Source organism: Colletotrichum paranaense (assembly GCF_030867605.1).
Source record: "Colletotrichum paranaense strain IMI 384185 chromosome Unknown Scaffold_8.1, whole genome shotgun sequence".
NCBI lineage: Eukaryota > Fungi > Ascomycota > Sordariomycetes > Glomerellales > Glomerellaceae > Colletotrichum > Colletotrichum paranaense.
Window position 1 is genome coordinate 1,536,813 of NW_026848966.1, and position 15,642 is coordinate 1,552,454.

At 57.4% G+C, this 15,642-nt stretch overlaps 6 protein-coding genes across 6 annotated transcripts; 3 read left to right on the top strand and 3 right to left on the bottom strand.

Annotated features, from left to right (window-relative positions):
- Window positions 1–739: 739 nt before the first annotated feature.
- CPAR01_10344 (uncharacterized protein) lies at window positions 740–4,246 on the top strand (the record flags this gene model as incomplete). The annotated part of the gene is made up of 1 exon (XM_060494605.1): window positions 740–4,246. The coding sequence occupies one exon, from the start codon at window positions 740–742 to the stop codon at window positions 4,244–4,246; it is 3,507 nt and encodes a 1,168-aa protein (XP_060346787.1).
- A 1,054-nt stretch (window positions 4,247–5,300) lies between these two features.
- Window positions 5,301–6,197, top strand: CPAR01_10345 (oxidoreductase; the record flags this gene model as incomplete). Its single annotated transcript, XM_060494606.1, has 1 exon — window positions 5,301–6,197. The coding sequence occupies one exon, from the start codon at window positions 5,301–5,303 to the stop codon at window positions 6,195–6,197; it is 897 nt and encodes a 298-aa protein (XP_060346788.1).
- Window positions 6,198–6,512: 315 nt separating this feature from the next.
- CPAR01_10346 (BRCA1 C Terminus domain-containing protein) lies at window positions 6,513–7,851 on the bottom strand (the record flags this gene model as incomplete). The annotated part of the gene is made up of 2 exons (XM_060494607.1): window positions 6,513–7,604; window positions 7,780–7,851. The coding sequence occupies 2 exons, from the start codon at window positions 7,849–7,851 to the stop codon at window positions 6,513–6,515; spliced, it is 1,164 nt and encodes a 387-aa protein (XP_060346789.1).
- Window positions 7,852–8,694: 843 nt separating this feature from the next.
- Window positions 8,695–9,864, bottom strand: CPAR01_10347 (uncharacterized protein; the record flags this gene model as incomplete). Its single annotated transcript, XM_060494608.1, has 1 exon — window positions 8,695–9,864. One exon carries the CDS (start codon window positions 9,862–9,864, stop codon window positions 8,695–8,697), a length of 1,170 nt encoding a protein of 389 aa, XP_060346790.1.
- A 915-nt stretch (window positions 9,865–10,779) lies between these two features.
- Window positions 10,780–11,692, top strand: CPAR01_10348 (translation initiation factor eIF-1A; the record flags this gene model as incomplete). Its single annotated transcript, XM_060494609.1, has 3 exons — window positions 10,780–10,800; window positions 11,073–11,151; window positions 11,307–11,692. The coding sequence occupies 3 exons, from the start codon at window positions 10,780–10,782 to the stop codon at window positions 11,690–11,692; spliced, it is 486 nt and encodes a 161-aa protein (XP_060346791.1).
- A 755-nt stretch (window positions 11,693–12,447) lies between these two features.
- Window positions 12,448–14,497, bottom strand: CPAR01_10349 (WH1 domain-containing protein; the record flags this gene model as incomplete). Its single annotated transcript, XM_060494610.1, has 3 exons — window positions 12,448–12,479; window positions 12,533–14,234; window positions 14,288–14,497. The coding sequence occupies 3 exons, from the start codon at window positions 14,495–14,497 to the stop codon at window positions 12,448–12,450; spliced, it is 1,944 nt and encodes a 647-aa protein (XP_060346792.1).
- Window positions 14,498–15,642: the final 1,145 nt, after the last annotated feature.

The window sequence follows — 15,642 nt, forward strand, 5'->3', positions numbered from 1 at the left end:
GGGGGCTCCATCTCACGAGAGACTTGTGGACGAGGTAAGGTAACTCGAGAAAGTCTGATCATGGCGTTCCACCTTCGAGGCCGCTAGCTCTCGTTCCCATCATTTTGCACGGACGCCTCCCCGCGATGGTTTGACGCTTCCCACTTCCACCGTCTGCCACCGTCTGCCTCCCCTCCCGCATTCTTTCGTCCCAACGGTCGGTCGCCCGGAGGGATAAGGACATATATCGATCCACTGCCGCCCCCCCAGTCCTGGGCGTTCCCAGAGAGAGAGAGAGAGAAAAAGCGACCGGGAGATGATCAAAGTGTTGCTCCATGAACCCTAAGCCTGATATTGTTTTGTTCCTGTTCATCTCTCTTTCACACCTTTCCTGAATCTTTTTGCGCTCTTACCAAACCTCATTCGTTGCCTCCCAGAGGTTGAATGAGTAAACGTCACTCATAGACGCAAACAGCAAAGCTCAGTACCTACTTCGATCTCGCCTCGTCTTTTGCGTGACCACCACTCCACCTATTCGACGTGTGTCGCCAAGCGGCCCGTCTTAGCCAGATCTATTTGCTGCGCCGCAGACGACTTCCTTAGTCGAAGACACACCCCATCGTTGTGCGACCCTCTATGAAAACATATTGCGCATCTGGAACCCTTTTTCTTACCGGTGTCTTGGAGGAACAGCTTTCGGGCATGCGGTCTCGAGGCAACATATCACACAGTTGAAGCTTTCCCACCAAGGGATAAAGAGATGGTCTTTTCAGAGAACCCAGTCAACAGACGTAGCGAAGTCATGGTCGTCTCATCGAATACAGGCCCACCACGGCTCGACCTCGCACTCGGCCGGGGTCGCCGCGGCACGTTTGACAGCTTCGACAGCGGCAGCGAACGCGGATTCCACCCTCGCACGGCACGCTCGTCCAACGACCTCTTCACACAAGCCCTCGGCAGGATCGATTCGGCAGATTGCGACTCGGAATGGGGCGCGGTGCGCGCGAGCGCGAGCGCCAGGGAGAACTGCGACAGAGGGGGAGGTATGGCGGACCTCATCGACTTCCTCCGGACCACCTCGCCGCCGCCAGACTTTCCTTCACAACAATCCCTCTTTGAAGACGACGCCGCCACCACAGTCGTCACCGAATCCCAGGAGCAGCAGCGGGAGAGATGGGGACTGCTCAGGAAGCTGCGGAGGCCGCGCACGCGAGCCAGGTCAGAGTCGCCCGTCCGCCGGCCCCGGACCGCAGGACTCCCCAACTCTGCTGTCGCATCCAAGACGAGCAGCGGCAACTCGCACATCGCAATTTCCATCCCGCTGGAGTATTGCCACGTAGGACCGGACTCTGATTGGGCCCTCGCCATCTTCAATGCCACGCCACCATTACCCCCGACTCCCCCGGTAAGAAACAGCGACGAGGAAACCAGGAACGGCGTCAGACCTTATGCTAGTGACCGTACGGTCACTGTTCTCAAGACCGTCAGTGAAAAGGGATCCATCTCGACGCTCGACACGATGAGCACCAAGAGGGGATGCAAGGGCTCGGTGTCGATATGGCCCAAGATCAACCCCAACCCCATGAGCCCGCCCAGGACGCCTTACACGACACCTCCGGGCAGCTTGCGTGGGCGCTCTTCAATGTCAAAGACTAGGCGCGACCGACTGCCTCCTCCGCCGCCTCAGTACGCCGAGCTCCCGGCCGAGCCCGTCCACGCGGCCAAAAGCTCTTATAGCAGTCTCAACAAAGAGTGTGGGTTCTCTAGGGACGAGGGTTCCATTGCTCAGATCCCCAACACGAAGAGACCCAGAGCGAGAACAACACCAAGGCGGCCTGAGAACATCGTGCTGCCGCCGAGAAGGTCGAGCATCAAAATTGTGAGGCCGCACCCAGATGCAGTCCTAGACAGTCAGAGGTCGATCGATGGCATCCTGGGCGGCGGTTCCCAGCGCCAAAGTATACTGTCAGATGGCCCTCAGCTGAGTCCCGGAGCCTTTTCCGAGGCACACTCCATCAGCCCAAGCATCGCAACGACAGAGTTGTCGGAGCCGGTCGTATCGAGCGCACGGTCTGCAAAGGCATACTCAATGGCATCGATTAAGCAATCCGACATGCCGGTGCTACCATCTCGTCAGTCCTTTTCTGTCCGGCCGGGGAGCAGCGATACAGCGCAGACCACTCTTGTTGGAGAGTCTCTAGCGTCTCGGAATCCCTCTACAAGAACGGCTGCCTCGCGGCAAAGTCGCAAGGAGCGTGTCAAGTCTCTCAAGCAAAGAGACATGGATGCGTTGCGAGCCCTCACGAGACAAGGACCCCAAGACGATGACGGCGAGATGACGCCGAGGCCCAGGACCTGCGAAACGGTCATCAGCTCCCTGCGCCTCCCTTCTCGAGATGGTACGTTCGGGTCCAAGGACCACCTACCGCAAACGAAATTATCCGCCACGAACTTGGCACACATGGCCAAGTCTCACAAGAAGGCGACAAAACACAACAAGAACGGCACTTCAACAAAGATATCAGACTGGCAGGCCATGCAAGATACCGAGACGGAGACCATCGGCTGGGAGACGGCGCGAGAGGAGCTGACGCCCGGTTGGGAATCCGCGCTGGAGACGCCCACAATCGACTGGGACAAGACGCCGTTTCTGGGGGACATCACGGCCGCCGACCACCGGGCCTCGACGGACACGATGGACACCGCCGCCAACACGTTTGGGAACGGGGACGTGAGAGACAGCACGCTCAGCTCCGAGCCGCCTCGTCGGTGGGGGAGCCTTCACCGCGCCAGCTGGGCGAGCTCGGTGCCACTCTTGGACCGCATTGGAAGCTTCGCGCCCTCCGACGCGAGTGCCGTCGCCCAGGCGGTAGAGATGGACGATGGCCACGCAGAACCGCTGCCAGCTCGCATGACGCGCGCCGACTCGGGCACTCTTTCACAAGCGGACGCGGACCGGCTGTGCTCGAACCGCTTCAGCTTTGCGCTGTCCGACGATAAGGTCAAGATCGATGTCGCGGACGACAGCCAGTCCATCGCGGGCAGCATCGCTGCCTTCCCCAAACCCGGCTGCGGTCCTCGACTGAGCGCCATCATGCCCGTCGCTGAGGTCGTCCCCTCGCTTCCGGTGGACGAGAGGTGGTCTGCGTCAACCCTCAACTCGCCGGTGACAGTCATCGAGGTCTCGCACCCGCCCTTTGCGACCAGCCAGTCACGAGGAGAAGCTCCCACGCATGTTGCGCGCCCACATACGGCGGGCAACACCAACCCCGTGCTCTTCAACACCGCCAGGGCCGAGGGACATGTCAACCATTCCGACAGCAAACGAGAGCCGACGGTATCAACTGACGACACCGCCGGCGACGCAGACGAAACAGCAACCCTGCGACCGAAAAGCCTCCGCTCGCAAGAGGGAGGAGACGCAGGAACAGTAGCAGAAGCTGGAGCTGGAGCAGACCGCGACCCCCTCAACCTGCTCAACATGTCAGCCCGCGAACTCCGCAACCACTACGCCAACCTCCGCAGCGTCCAGGTAAACCACCTCGCGCACGAGATGCTCCGCAACCAGGAGCGCCTTGAGCTGCGCATGCACCAGCAGGAGCGGAACCAGATGCTCTTCATCGAGCGCCTCGAGCGCTGCATGAGCGACCTGCGCAGCCTCCCCGGGTCGCCCCTTTTCGGCCCCGCCGGACCGCGTGGGGGAGCAACACTCCCCGACTGGCCCCTCTGCGGCGGCGGCGTTGGTCTCGGTGACGACGGAGGAGACGACTACGTCTACGAAGAGCAGCACATCAGCCGCGACGCGAGGCACGAGGTCCGCGTGCGGAGGACGGGCCGCATTCGCGGGAATACTACGAGCACCACCGCCACCACCACCACCACCCGGACATCACAGCGGCAGCGGCAGTCCGAGGAGTCTCGCACCCGGGGGAACGGTGTTGGATGCACAGGTGGAGATTTTGACGATTTTGACGGGGACTTTGTGAACCTCATCCACCCCCGACAGAGGCGCCCGTCAACCTCCCACGAGATCACCCCCCGCACCAGCGTCATCATCGGCGGCGGCGACGGCGGCAGAGCGGTCCGGGGAAGTAGGCACCAGGCGGTGATGATGCAGCCGCTCATCACGCGCGGGGGGCTGGACGCCATGGAGCCGCTGATTCGGGAGCTGCAGGTTGCTTCGCGGGTGAGTCTGGAGGCGGCGCGGACGGACTCTAGGACGGAGACGCCGTTGCCGGATACGGAGTATTACTATAGTTTGATTTAGGGGAGGAGGTTGATTTGGACCTCACATTCTATTTTTTTCCTATTTCCATCTTTTCTCCTTTTTCTATGGCTCGGATGTAGGAATTGGCCGGCTTCCCGCCTTCATGAACTGAAAGGTGTAAGCCATTGTAGCCAAGGTATTTGATGATGACCCCTTTCCTTTGTCTGGATGGCAGGTGTGGTTTTAGGTGTTATCTTGTGGAACTTTGTGGATGAGGATTCTCAGGATCAGAATCTTAAAATCAGGGATGATGAGAAGTGAGTATACCCAGAGCTCACAACAACTTTTAGTTCAGTGTTATTTTCCTCTTTGTTTTTCTTTTCACGCCCATACCATGAGCGTCGGACGGACACCATCTGCGCTGCTGATGCAAGACGCGAGGAGACTCAAAAAAGATACCTATTTTGCTTTCTCAAATTGCCTGATCATCCCATAAGTGATATGCACTGTGACAATACGAAAACTACAATTCAAGCTAGCCTCGTCCATGAAGAACGCCCAACATCTGAGCTACCATGTGCCATGTGCCATGTAGATGGATGAGATGGAGATCGAAAGCCCCCAGATCTCTCAGGCGTTCGTCAAAAAGGTCTCCAACCAATGACGTCGTCGTCTAATGGGGTGCGGGACCCTTGCAGTAGCTCGTTTCCGGAAGGGGTTGATCTTCAACTATTTTTGGCGGGGGCTAGCGTTGCTCCCTATTAGTGTACGCAGCAGAGCAACAAAAGTCATGATGTCTTTGACCTAGATTCTTTGTGGAGCTGGGAAACTCAATTCAAGGCTGAAGCTGGATATTTGGTTTGTCTTGGATGACATGCAGCTAACTATTTACTCAAGCTACCTAGCTTACTCAAGTTTTATCATTTGTAGCTCCCATTCTCCTCCCCGTGTAGTGGTTGTCGATTGAAACTCGTGACAGACTTTCACTTCCATCGTGTCTTACACGCGATACATCCACCATCCTCACTCAACTGAAGCCATACACAAAACACATCCACCAACCACCCATCTGCTCTCCCAAACACCAAAAACATAACAATACCCTCAAACCACAATGTCCCGCCCCTGGATCCTCGTCGCCCCAGCCTCCCGCGGCATAGGCGCCCACCTAACCCGTCACCTCCTCCGCACAACCACCGCCCCGATCCTCGCAACATGCCGCTCCCCCGACACGACCGCCGTAAAGCAATCCATCCTCTCCTCCCTATCATCATCTTCTTCTTCCTCCTCCTCTGAAAAGAAACAATCCCACTCCTCCCCAGCCGCAAAAGAAACAGAAGACCTCGCCTCCCGCCTCAAAGTAATCACCCTCGACGTCACCTCGGAACCCACAATCGCCGCCGCCGCCGCCGAAGCAGCCTCCCTCTTCCCAACCTCCACGCACCACCTCCGCCTCGCGCTCGCTACGCCGGGGATCCTGCACCCGGAAAAGAGCCCCGCCCAGATCGATTACGACGACGCCCTGGAGACGTTCCGGGTGAATACCCTGGGGCAGATGATGCTCATGAAGCACTTCTCCCCATTCCTCCCCAAAAAGTCCGTCAAGTTTTCGTCATCAACTTCTTCTCCACCAGAGAATGACGAAGCAAGAGGCCTACCCCCGTCCCACGCCGTCTGGGCCGCCATGTCCGCGCGCGTGGGCTCCACGGCGGATAACCGCAAGGGCGGGTGGTACAGCTACCGCGCCTCCAAGGCCGGCGTCACCTCGCTCGCCAAATCGCTCGACCTGTGGCTGGCCGCGCGCAGCGGCGAGAGGGCCATGGCCGTGGCGTACCACCCGGGGACGGTCAAGACGGGGCTGTCGCAAGGGTTTTGGGATACCGTGCCCGAGGGGAAGCTGTTTGAGCCCGAGTACGCGGTGGAGAGGATGTGTAAGGTGCTGACGGAGGAGGTTGGGATCGAAGGGAGGGGGAGGTTTTGGGATTGGGCGGGCAAGGAGATTTTGCCATAAAGAAGGGGGGGGGGGGTGTATGAACGATGTTTGTATGAAAAGAGGGAGGGATTTGGAGTCTAGGCGTAGATGAGTAGAAAAGGAGCTCCCAAAATGGGAGTGAAAATCATTCGAGATCTCAAAGGGGAGACACAGGCAGCTTTAGCATCGTCATCATTCCATGATAACTGATTCTATAAAAGTCGTGAAGAAACGGCTAGTTGTACACGAGACACGACAACATCTCTGGGTAACTCCGTGCTGTGAAAGAATATTCTCCGAATCACCTCCCATCGCCTCACCCCCCAACCACAACCGCAACCATGATCCCCCGCCTTACAAGGCTACATCCTGGAAAGATGCCCCGTCAGGAGAGACGCCCGGCTTCTCCCCCTTTGTCGGATTGTCCTCGTCTCCCTTGCCGTCCTCACTATCGTCGTCCGACTCCTCCTTTGGCCGGTGCGCGAGGTTCTGCTCGTCCTTGTCCTCCAGCCGCACCTTTTGCTCCTCTTGGTCCACAATCCGCTTCTGCTCCGCCTCCTTCTCTTCGTCCCCGGAAGCCGACTCTTCCTCCGCCTTGCTGAGGGGGTTCTCGGCTTCGGGCGACTTGGCGGCCGCCGCGTCGCCGTTGCCCTCGGGTGTGCTAGCGGCCGGGGGTGTCGGCAACTCCTTCTGCGCCGGTGGTGTCTGCTGCGGCTGAGGTGTCTGCTGGAGTTCGTCGCTCGAGGGTCCGGGTCTGAGCGCGTCGAGGTAGAACTTCGTCACGCCCAGGATGCGTCCGTTCTTCTCGCAAGCCTCAACCCACTCGGGGCGCACGACGGGAATGTTGGTCTCGACAGCCTTCTCCCACGCCAGGCCGCGGCCCTCGGTGGTGACAAAATGCGTCGTGTCGATGCGGACGCTGTCGACAATCTTGGCGCCGATGCGGTCGACCGCCGCGGACAGCGCCTCTCTAGTGGCAGGGGGCATGATGCCCGTGGTGATGGTGATGCCGCTGAGGTCCGTCATCTTATGGGTGCGCACAGTGACCTTTTCGGAGCTGAGGGTGCCGGCGGTGGTACGCAGGACGAGGTGGAAGGTGTAGTCTGTGTCGACGGCAAGACCGCTAATCTTTGTGCTGTGCATTTGCAGAGGCCGGGGAATGTTGCCAGCCTTTTGGCCGTTTCGGTGGAGGGAGAGGGAGAGGATATCGGCAGTGGCGAGCTCGATGGGGTCCCATTCGAGGACAACAGAGGTCTGGGTCGCGTTGCGGCAGCGCAGGACGGGTGTCGTGGGCGAGCTGGCGCCAAAGGACGAGTAGATGCGGTCCTGGAGCTCGCGGAAGGCATGTTCGGTCTTGGCCTCTGAGCCTAGGTTGCGGGCGACGGTGATGTCGACGATGCTGCCGGAGGAGATGTCGGGAGGGAGTAGGATAGACGGGAACTCGATCTGGGCGCTTGGAATTAGTATAGGGTCTCATGAGTAGGCGACGATGACATTGATGAGCGGAAATGGAGGCCAGGGCGCGGGGGATAGGGCGCCGGGCCTTTGGACCATATAGCTTCCCTCGAAAACAGCCCGCAGTTCATCGCCAGAATTGCAGAGTGCATTGTGTATGACGTACCAGACGCTTATCCGGCGTCAAAAGCACCGTGACGCCGGCGTCGACCTTGCCGACGGTCAATGAGACGAGCATCGTGAACTGTGTCTGCTGGTGTTGAGGCTTCGTCCCAGTTTTCGAAGCGTGGTACGTGATTGCAAGGTTGTTGGTGTTTCCCGTCTCCGGCCAAGGGGGCAAGGTGGGATCAATTGCGCAGGGTCGGTCGCCGATTTCGTAGGCCTTTCGTCTCGGTTCCAAGGGCGGGTTATCGTGATGAGTTCGGTATGGAGGTGGCCAGGTGGGTGAGCAGGAGATTGTTGCCAGCGATGCTTGTGTATGCGAGACACATATGCTGGATCGAGAGAGGTACAAACGCCAGTCACAGTTCACTACCAGGTTGGCAGCTCCAGACGTCTCGGCTGGCAGCTCTGCGCTAGCGATGTGATTCGTCGCCAACAACTCTGCAACTGCCCTTCACACCGTGGACGGGGCAGTAAGGAGTTGAGGTGGCTGGGTACGTACCTGCCCCGTGCTTCACCTCAGTTCTCATTCCAAATGTAAGTCTTTAATAACGGTTGATTGATTTCGTCTTATTGTTCGCTAAATATTATGATGCGACGTTTTGTAGACCATTGTCACTTCTGACGTATATGCTTAGACTGCATTGGGGTTTCTGACGTCCCCTTTTTCTCCCAAGTTGTGTTGTGTGGTGTAAAGACCGCCGCCAGCTTCTCATGAGATATCAGTAACAAAGGCAATGGACGTATGCTTCCCTGTCTGTAAAGGTGAAAAACAAAAATAATGGTTTCTATCTTAGGGGTATCATTTGTAGGATTGTGTTACACAGATGACAGCCGAAGCCGTCATCATGAAGGTTGCCCATGCCTTCTCTCAATAATGGGACCATATCCATCTCTCCGCCATCTCCAAGATTCCTCATCACGCCCAGAGCTGGCCCGAATTCAGGGGCCTTTCTCCTTCTCTCCGGCGCTTCTCTTCGGCGACCTTGAGCCTCCGCTCCTCCCGCCTGCGTTTCTTCTCCTCAATGATTCGCGATCGCTCCTCCTCCTGTTGCAGTCTCCTCTCCCGCCACACCGACTCCTTCTGAAACTCCTTCTCAAGCCACTCATCTTCTCGCCGCTTCTTTTCTGCTTCTGCCTCCTCTTTCCGACGTTTGGCTTCCTCCTCCCGTCCAATCTCTTCGCGTGCTCTCTCCTCCAGTTTCCTGTCGTACTCGCGTTGCCAACGCTCCGGGTTCTGCTCGGCGTCCTTGAGTTCAATCAGGCGGTCCACGGCCACGTCCATCGCCGCCCGCAAATCGGCCCGGGGAAGCCTCTTCACCACGTCGGCGGGGAGCCTGGCAGTGAGCGCTATCGTGCCTATCAGGTTGCCCTCTAAGGAAGTGTCCTTCCCCGTGCGGTTCCTCTTCGGCCTGAGCAGACGCCCCTCGGGATCGTAGCCTCTGGCTTCTAGGGCGGCGTGGAGCTCGCGCCTCATGGTCCTCCGGGCAGTATTCACGACGACCGGACCCCCGTTCTGGGTGACCCCGTACAGCCAAACCCAGAGCGGCGTGTTCTCCTTCATCTGCTCGTACTTGTGCCTGTACAGGACCGTGTAGGGATGCTCGTTCATCGTCTCGACGAAATACTCTCTGTCCCAATTTCTCATGACATGCCGTGGAGATATTTGTATCTTCATCTGCTCAGACAATTTTTTCAGTTCGCCGGGGAGATGGACCATTCGGTAGTCCAAGGCGGCCAGCCCGATGTCCAGGTCGAGGAATATTCTTTTGAAGTGATGTTCCACTGGTAGCTTCTTGAAGTTGACCGGATGCGGGGGTGGCTTGGTTTGTCGAACTGACGGGAGCTTCGAAGCGTCTTCCTGGGAGGCTTTCAAGTCTTCGCCACGAAGCCTCCGTTTAACCTTCTCCAACTTCTCCAGGCGCTCTCTGCTACGTTCTGATGCCCAATAATCCCTGCTTTCTCTTTCTTGGCGACGCCTTTCATCTGTCCATCTTTGCTTCAGTGCGGAAACGCGGAGTCGTGGGTTGGAGGAACAGAACCGAGAGGCCTGTGTCGCTATGGGTGTACCAAGAGGCAGTCTTCGCATCGTGCTGGTGACATGTTGGAGTCGTATCGGCATCATCGCATGGTCATCGCCGGAGGCGGTCCTCGGGCACTCATAACTCGAGAGTAAGCTCCGCCGGTGGTATTGAATGATAGAGTCGATAGGTCAGGTCAATTTCATAGAGGCCGGTCTCTAGATTTCAAACGGCGACGAGGCGCGAATTTGCAATCTGCAATCTCCAGGCAAGCTACGGCTGTCGAAGAAGTGATGCAGGCGAAGCTCTCCCAAAATGGCTTAGGTAAGTCGAGGAAAGCTTAGACTGCCTTACAATGAAGTGGGTCATTGGTGCCACAATTGGCATGCCGGCTGTGGCTCATGCGAATTCAATGGACTGATGGAGATTGGTGAATGACACACACACGCACGACACAGTGAGGCCCAAGTGAATGTGAGCCACAGCGCACCTTTCTCCATTTGGTGACGGTCACCAACTCACATACTGCGTAGGTAAAGATGCCACCCCACTTGACTCATCTACACTGCAGGAGAGAGTGAGAAAAAAACCGAGCCAGTCCGTTTCAACATCATTCGCCCCTTCCCATATGAAAGGAACCCACCTGGGCTCACACACCGCAGACACCCGAACAGAGACCAGTAGCCGCCAGTTCCCCAGCGACAGGACCCCCTGTTCCATCCATTAGCTCACTTCACTGCCCTGCACACGCACCTGCACAAAAAAGCAACCCACCACAGCCACACCTCAGAGCCCAAAGCCCAAAAAAGCACCACCATTTTTTGTTACGGGGGCGCTTTCCAAACGCACACAATAAAGCCCACCGCCCACTTTCGCACTTCCTCTCGAACATTTCGCTCTCTCTCCCCCTTCCAACCAACCCACCCCCCCTTCACACATCCTACCTATACCGCTGAGAACCGGAATTCTCACGAGTAGTCAAGATGCCCAAGAATAAGGGAAAAGTAAGTTGTTACGCCCCCCATTTCTATGTCCCCAAGTACCCAAGGCGAAGGAGGAAGAGACGAAAAGAAAAAAAGACAAGTTCCTTCTCAGCGACAAAACCACCCCTCCCCCTGCTTAGTCGCGCGCCCCGCCAACAACCCCGCCCCCTCCTTGCCATTGCTCGACACATACACACGACGCACATTGGCGATGATGATGATGGCGTTGACGATGCCACTGGCGATGGAGGTGGAAGCAAATGGTTGATCATGAAGACTAACAACCAAAACAGGGAGGAAAGAACCGCAGACGTGGAAAGAACGAGTCTGACCACGAGAAGCGTGAGCTCACCTTCAAGGAGGATGGCCAAGGTTAGTTCACCACCCATTCCCAACCCGAAAAAAGAAAAAAAGAAAAAAAACACAGACGCGTTCCCACCGCCACTTCCCATCGCTACGGAACAAACCAAACCAAACCAAACCTCCAAAGCGCATCACAGCTAACTTTCCTCCTCTCTCTCCCACAGAATACGCCCAAGTCGTAAAGATGCTCGGCAACGGCCGCCTCGAAGCCCAGTGCTTCGACGGCGTCAAGCGCCTCGCCAACATCCGCGGCAAGCTCCGCAAAAAGGTCTGGATCAACCAGGGCGACATCATCCTCCTCTCCCTGCGCGAGTACCAGGACGACAAGGGCGACGTCATCCTCAAGTACACCGCCGACGAGGCCCGCTCCCTCAAGGCCTACGGCGAGCTCCCCGAGTCTGCCAAGATCAACGAGACGGACACCTACGGCGCCGACGGCGACGGCGACTGCAACTTTGAGTTCGACGACGACCGCGACTCGGAGGAGAGCGAGGACGAGGGCGCCGCTGGTGGCGCCGGCAAGAAGGAGGTTGACATTGATGACATTTAAACCATGTCATCTCTTGTCTTCCAACACTCGCAACAACATATCAGAGTGTCTAGAACCCCGAAACCTTCCCACTTCTCAAATCATTCGTCTTTCCTCTGCCGCTAGATGGAGAGAGGTGGGAACGCTGTCTTCTCTCTCAAACCCCGCGGTCGTTTGATTCTCATATTATCCGCTGTAGGGTTCCGCGACAGTCAAGGTGTCAAGGGTGGTGCGTTGGACGGGCCATGGTGGGAGAGACGTCATGGCTTGTCAAATCATCAGAACGATAGATCTTACCTCTTTACTTGCGCTTGAGTAATTAAATCCAGTTTGGTCCGTGGCTTGCGCCGCTTACCAAATGTTCATCATATCACGCTTGCCAATTGTCTTACTACGTGATATGTCCACGGAACGAGCAGTCTGCGCAACGCATTTGAATTTTGTTTAAGTTCCAATTTCTTACATGCGGTCAGCGGGCTTGTTTCGAAAGTAAGATTGTCCTATTTCTACCCAGGTGCCGTTCTCCAGATGCGGATATGCTGAGCATCTCCCCGGCACCTTTGGGGTTGACCAAGCAAAGAACTGTGATGCTTTTAAACCGTACCCGCCCGCCTGATCCCTAATTGTGCAGCTGTCGCTTAGGATAGCCAAGAATCGAATACGATGTAATACTGCTTCCATCCGCCCAAGAAGCCTAGGCCACAACTTGCGGTACCGGTCCAATGACCCCAAGACTGTCCTTCATACACATCCCTCGACCCCGAACAGGTCATCGCTTACCAGTCGTCGTTGTCGCTTCTCTCATCATCTAGTGACGTATTAGCATTGGTACAATATCAAGACGTGCTGGCTTTCACTTACCACTTCTGCTAACTTTCTCCTTTCTCTTCTGGAGGGCAGCGGCCAGAGCGTTAGCCATGTCACCACCACCACCACCACCAGGTGCTACACCGGCTGGAGGCAAGCCGCTTCCATGAGGACCACTATCACTACCGCCACCAACTGTGGCACTGCTTCTGTCGCGGATCTGACTGCGGTCCACCTTCTTCAGGGCCCTGATGCCACCAGCTTTCTGGATGTCTCCCAAGACGGCCGAGCGCGAAGAATCCGGTTGAGGAACAGGAACGCCAGAGGAGTACCCAGAGTCTCGGTTGGGCATAGGGGGTGGTGGAGGAGGTCCGCCCAGGCCTCCTGGTGGTGGAGGTGGCGGCGGTGGGGGAGGTGCTCCTGCTCCGGGAGGCGGCGGAGGAGGCGCAGGCGGTGCATTGTTTAACGGAGGCAGAGGAGGTGCCGGAGGGGCATTGGACGACGGCAATGGCGGCGGCGGAGGAGCATTCGATGTTGGGAGAGGTGGCGGCGAGGTGGGCAGAGGCGGCGGCGGAGGAGCACTCGATGATGGCAACGGTGGTGGGGGAGGAGGCAGGGGCGGACTGCCAAGCGCCGGGGGTGGAGGCACCGGTCGTGAAGACGGGGGTGGTAACGGTGGTGCCTCTGACGCCGGAGCTTTCGGAGGGAGTGGCGGGCCATCCGAACGTGGGGGCGGCGGCGGTGGGACGGGTCCTCGACTCGGAGGTGGCGGGCCCTGCCTGGCCCCGGCAAATGCGGGCGGTACACCAAATTTGTGTCCAGCAGGCCTTTCTTCCTCTTGCATTGGCGTTTTGGGTGGCCGCGGCGGAGGAGGTGGCCCAGGGTTTGCTGGCCCACCACGAATAGCATTGACTGAACCTCCCAAAGCATGTGCGAGTTTGCCGGCATCAGGTAGGGGAGGCGGTACTGCGAATCGACTCCTCGATGCTTCTGGCGCTGGAGGCTCGCTTGGGGGTGTCGGTTCTCTATTGACAGCAGGCGTATCTGCTTTTCCAGATCTCCTAGCAGGCGGGGGTGCAGGTGCCGCGCCGCGCCTAGGTGCGGGCGGGGGCGGAGGTAAACGTGGGCCATCTGAATGACTTCCTCCTGGAGGAGGCGGTGGAGGAGGCGCTCTTCCGTTCCGAAGTTCAAGGCCATTTGTATGTGGTGCTGGCGGAGGAGGGGGAGGAGGAGCATGACTCCGAGCGCCAGCCATTAGTTTCTCTTGCTCCTCCTTCAGGAATTCGACAATGAATTCTTGGTTCTCCTTGATGAACTCATCCGTCAGTCCCTTATCTCGGAGATCTTGGCCGAAATTCTCCCGCCATTGAGGGTCGAAGGCATCAAGAACAGCGAATTCTGAAGATTTATGACCGCCATTCAGAGAAGGCATACGGCCATGTGGCTGGTTCGATCGCGGGGAGTCAGGAGGGGTAGGCGCTGCTGCATGCCGACCGCCAAAGAGACCTCCAAGTAGACCATGTTTATGTGCGGCAGCCTGGGAGGCTCCTCCGAATGGTGTCGATCTCGTAGCTCTGCTTGCGTTCTTTTCTCTATCGTCCATTTTCTTCTTGAATTGCTTGGCTTCCTTCTCGTCGGTGAAAGAGAGGCCGGCGAGGCATTCTTCAATCTCAAAGCTGTGGAAATAGGTGCGATCTTGATTGTAGCTCCACGTGTCGAAAATCTCCTGGTCCCAGATGACACCGCGGTTTCCAGACTTTGAATATGTCAGCCAAAATTGCACGAGGCGCCGTGGGCGCAGTCACTCACTGAAATGTCCACCATCTTGAGCCAGTACGTATTGCCGACGAGATCGTTTGACAGGACGATGGCGCCCTGAATACCCGTGTTTGTCCATCTCGCGGGGTTGGGGTAAGCAACGTATAGCCTGGCAACGGCTACGGCTTGGATCTTGTTGGTCTGCTTGGGGACGAAGCGCTTGACCGTCTCCTTGTCATCGTCGCTCAAAATCGACGGCATGATGGCGGCGGGAAGACTGGAAGGGGTCGCCGGAGGAGAGAGGGGGGGAGGATGTTCGGTGGGATCGGTTGGGTGAGGTGTCGTTGTTCGTATGTAGTTGAATCAAGGTGGAATTGGAATTGGGACGAGGTGGAGTGGTTGTATGGGTCGTGTGCTTGCAAGAGCCGCGGCAGCAGAGGCAACAGCCACCTTTGGTCGTGGTGGTTTGGGTTGTACGCGTGTATAGGCGATGGAAAGTGGCGCTTAGGAGTTGGTGATTAGGCTGGGCAAACAGACACCTCCTCTTTCGGGATGGCGCTTCGTAGTATGATCGCTTTCAGTAGTAGGTAAGGTGATACCTGCAAGGACGACAAGGACCCCAAGACAAGTCAACCAAGTGCCGTCGCTTGTCGGTGTTGGAAGCAGCAAGGCAAGGTACACTGTATGGTACACAGCAGGTAAGGTATAGCTAGTGTCGGGACGATGCTTCGCTATGCAATGCGGTATGTGAGGCAGCCACTCTGCGTCCAACAAAAAGCAAGCTGCGTGGGAGAGTGATAAGCTTGTGGTCAAAGATGCCAGAGCTTCCGGGTCCGGGGGCGTTTCATGAAATGTGGACTCGCATCACTCAACGGGGGAACCCTGGAATACCATGTAATTGGGCTTGCGGAAAGGCTGAAGGGAGGAGAAGGTTGTGCCGGGTGAGGGCGAGGATGAGGTCCGGGTGGTTGTATGTGAGATGAAGTGGTGTGCGTGCGTGCAGTTTGCGAATGGGATAATCGGCAAACCTGGGACCTGACCTGACTGAATGGCAGACGATTGTTGGACTCATTTCGGGACAGAGTGACCGCCCAAAGACACTGGGCTTACGCAGTACCCAAGGTACCTTACGCAGCCCAGCGGAGGTTGGCGAGTGGGCGCTGGGTGGCCGGAACTCGTAACCGGCCCTGGGCCACGGCGGGCTGGTGGCTGAGTCGTTCGTTTCAGTGGACTTCGGCTGGGATGTTTCCCTCCTCCGGGCGCTGCTCGGGCGACTGACTACCTGCTCAGGCCCCGGTCTTCGCTGTCGGATTGTCCTTCCCGCGTATTAAACACAGGCACCAGCCACACTGCGTTTGCACCGCCACGTGGAATACAGAGGAAGGCTGTCGTCATTGTGGGACGCG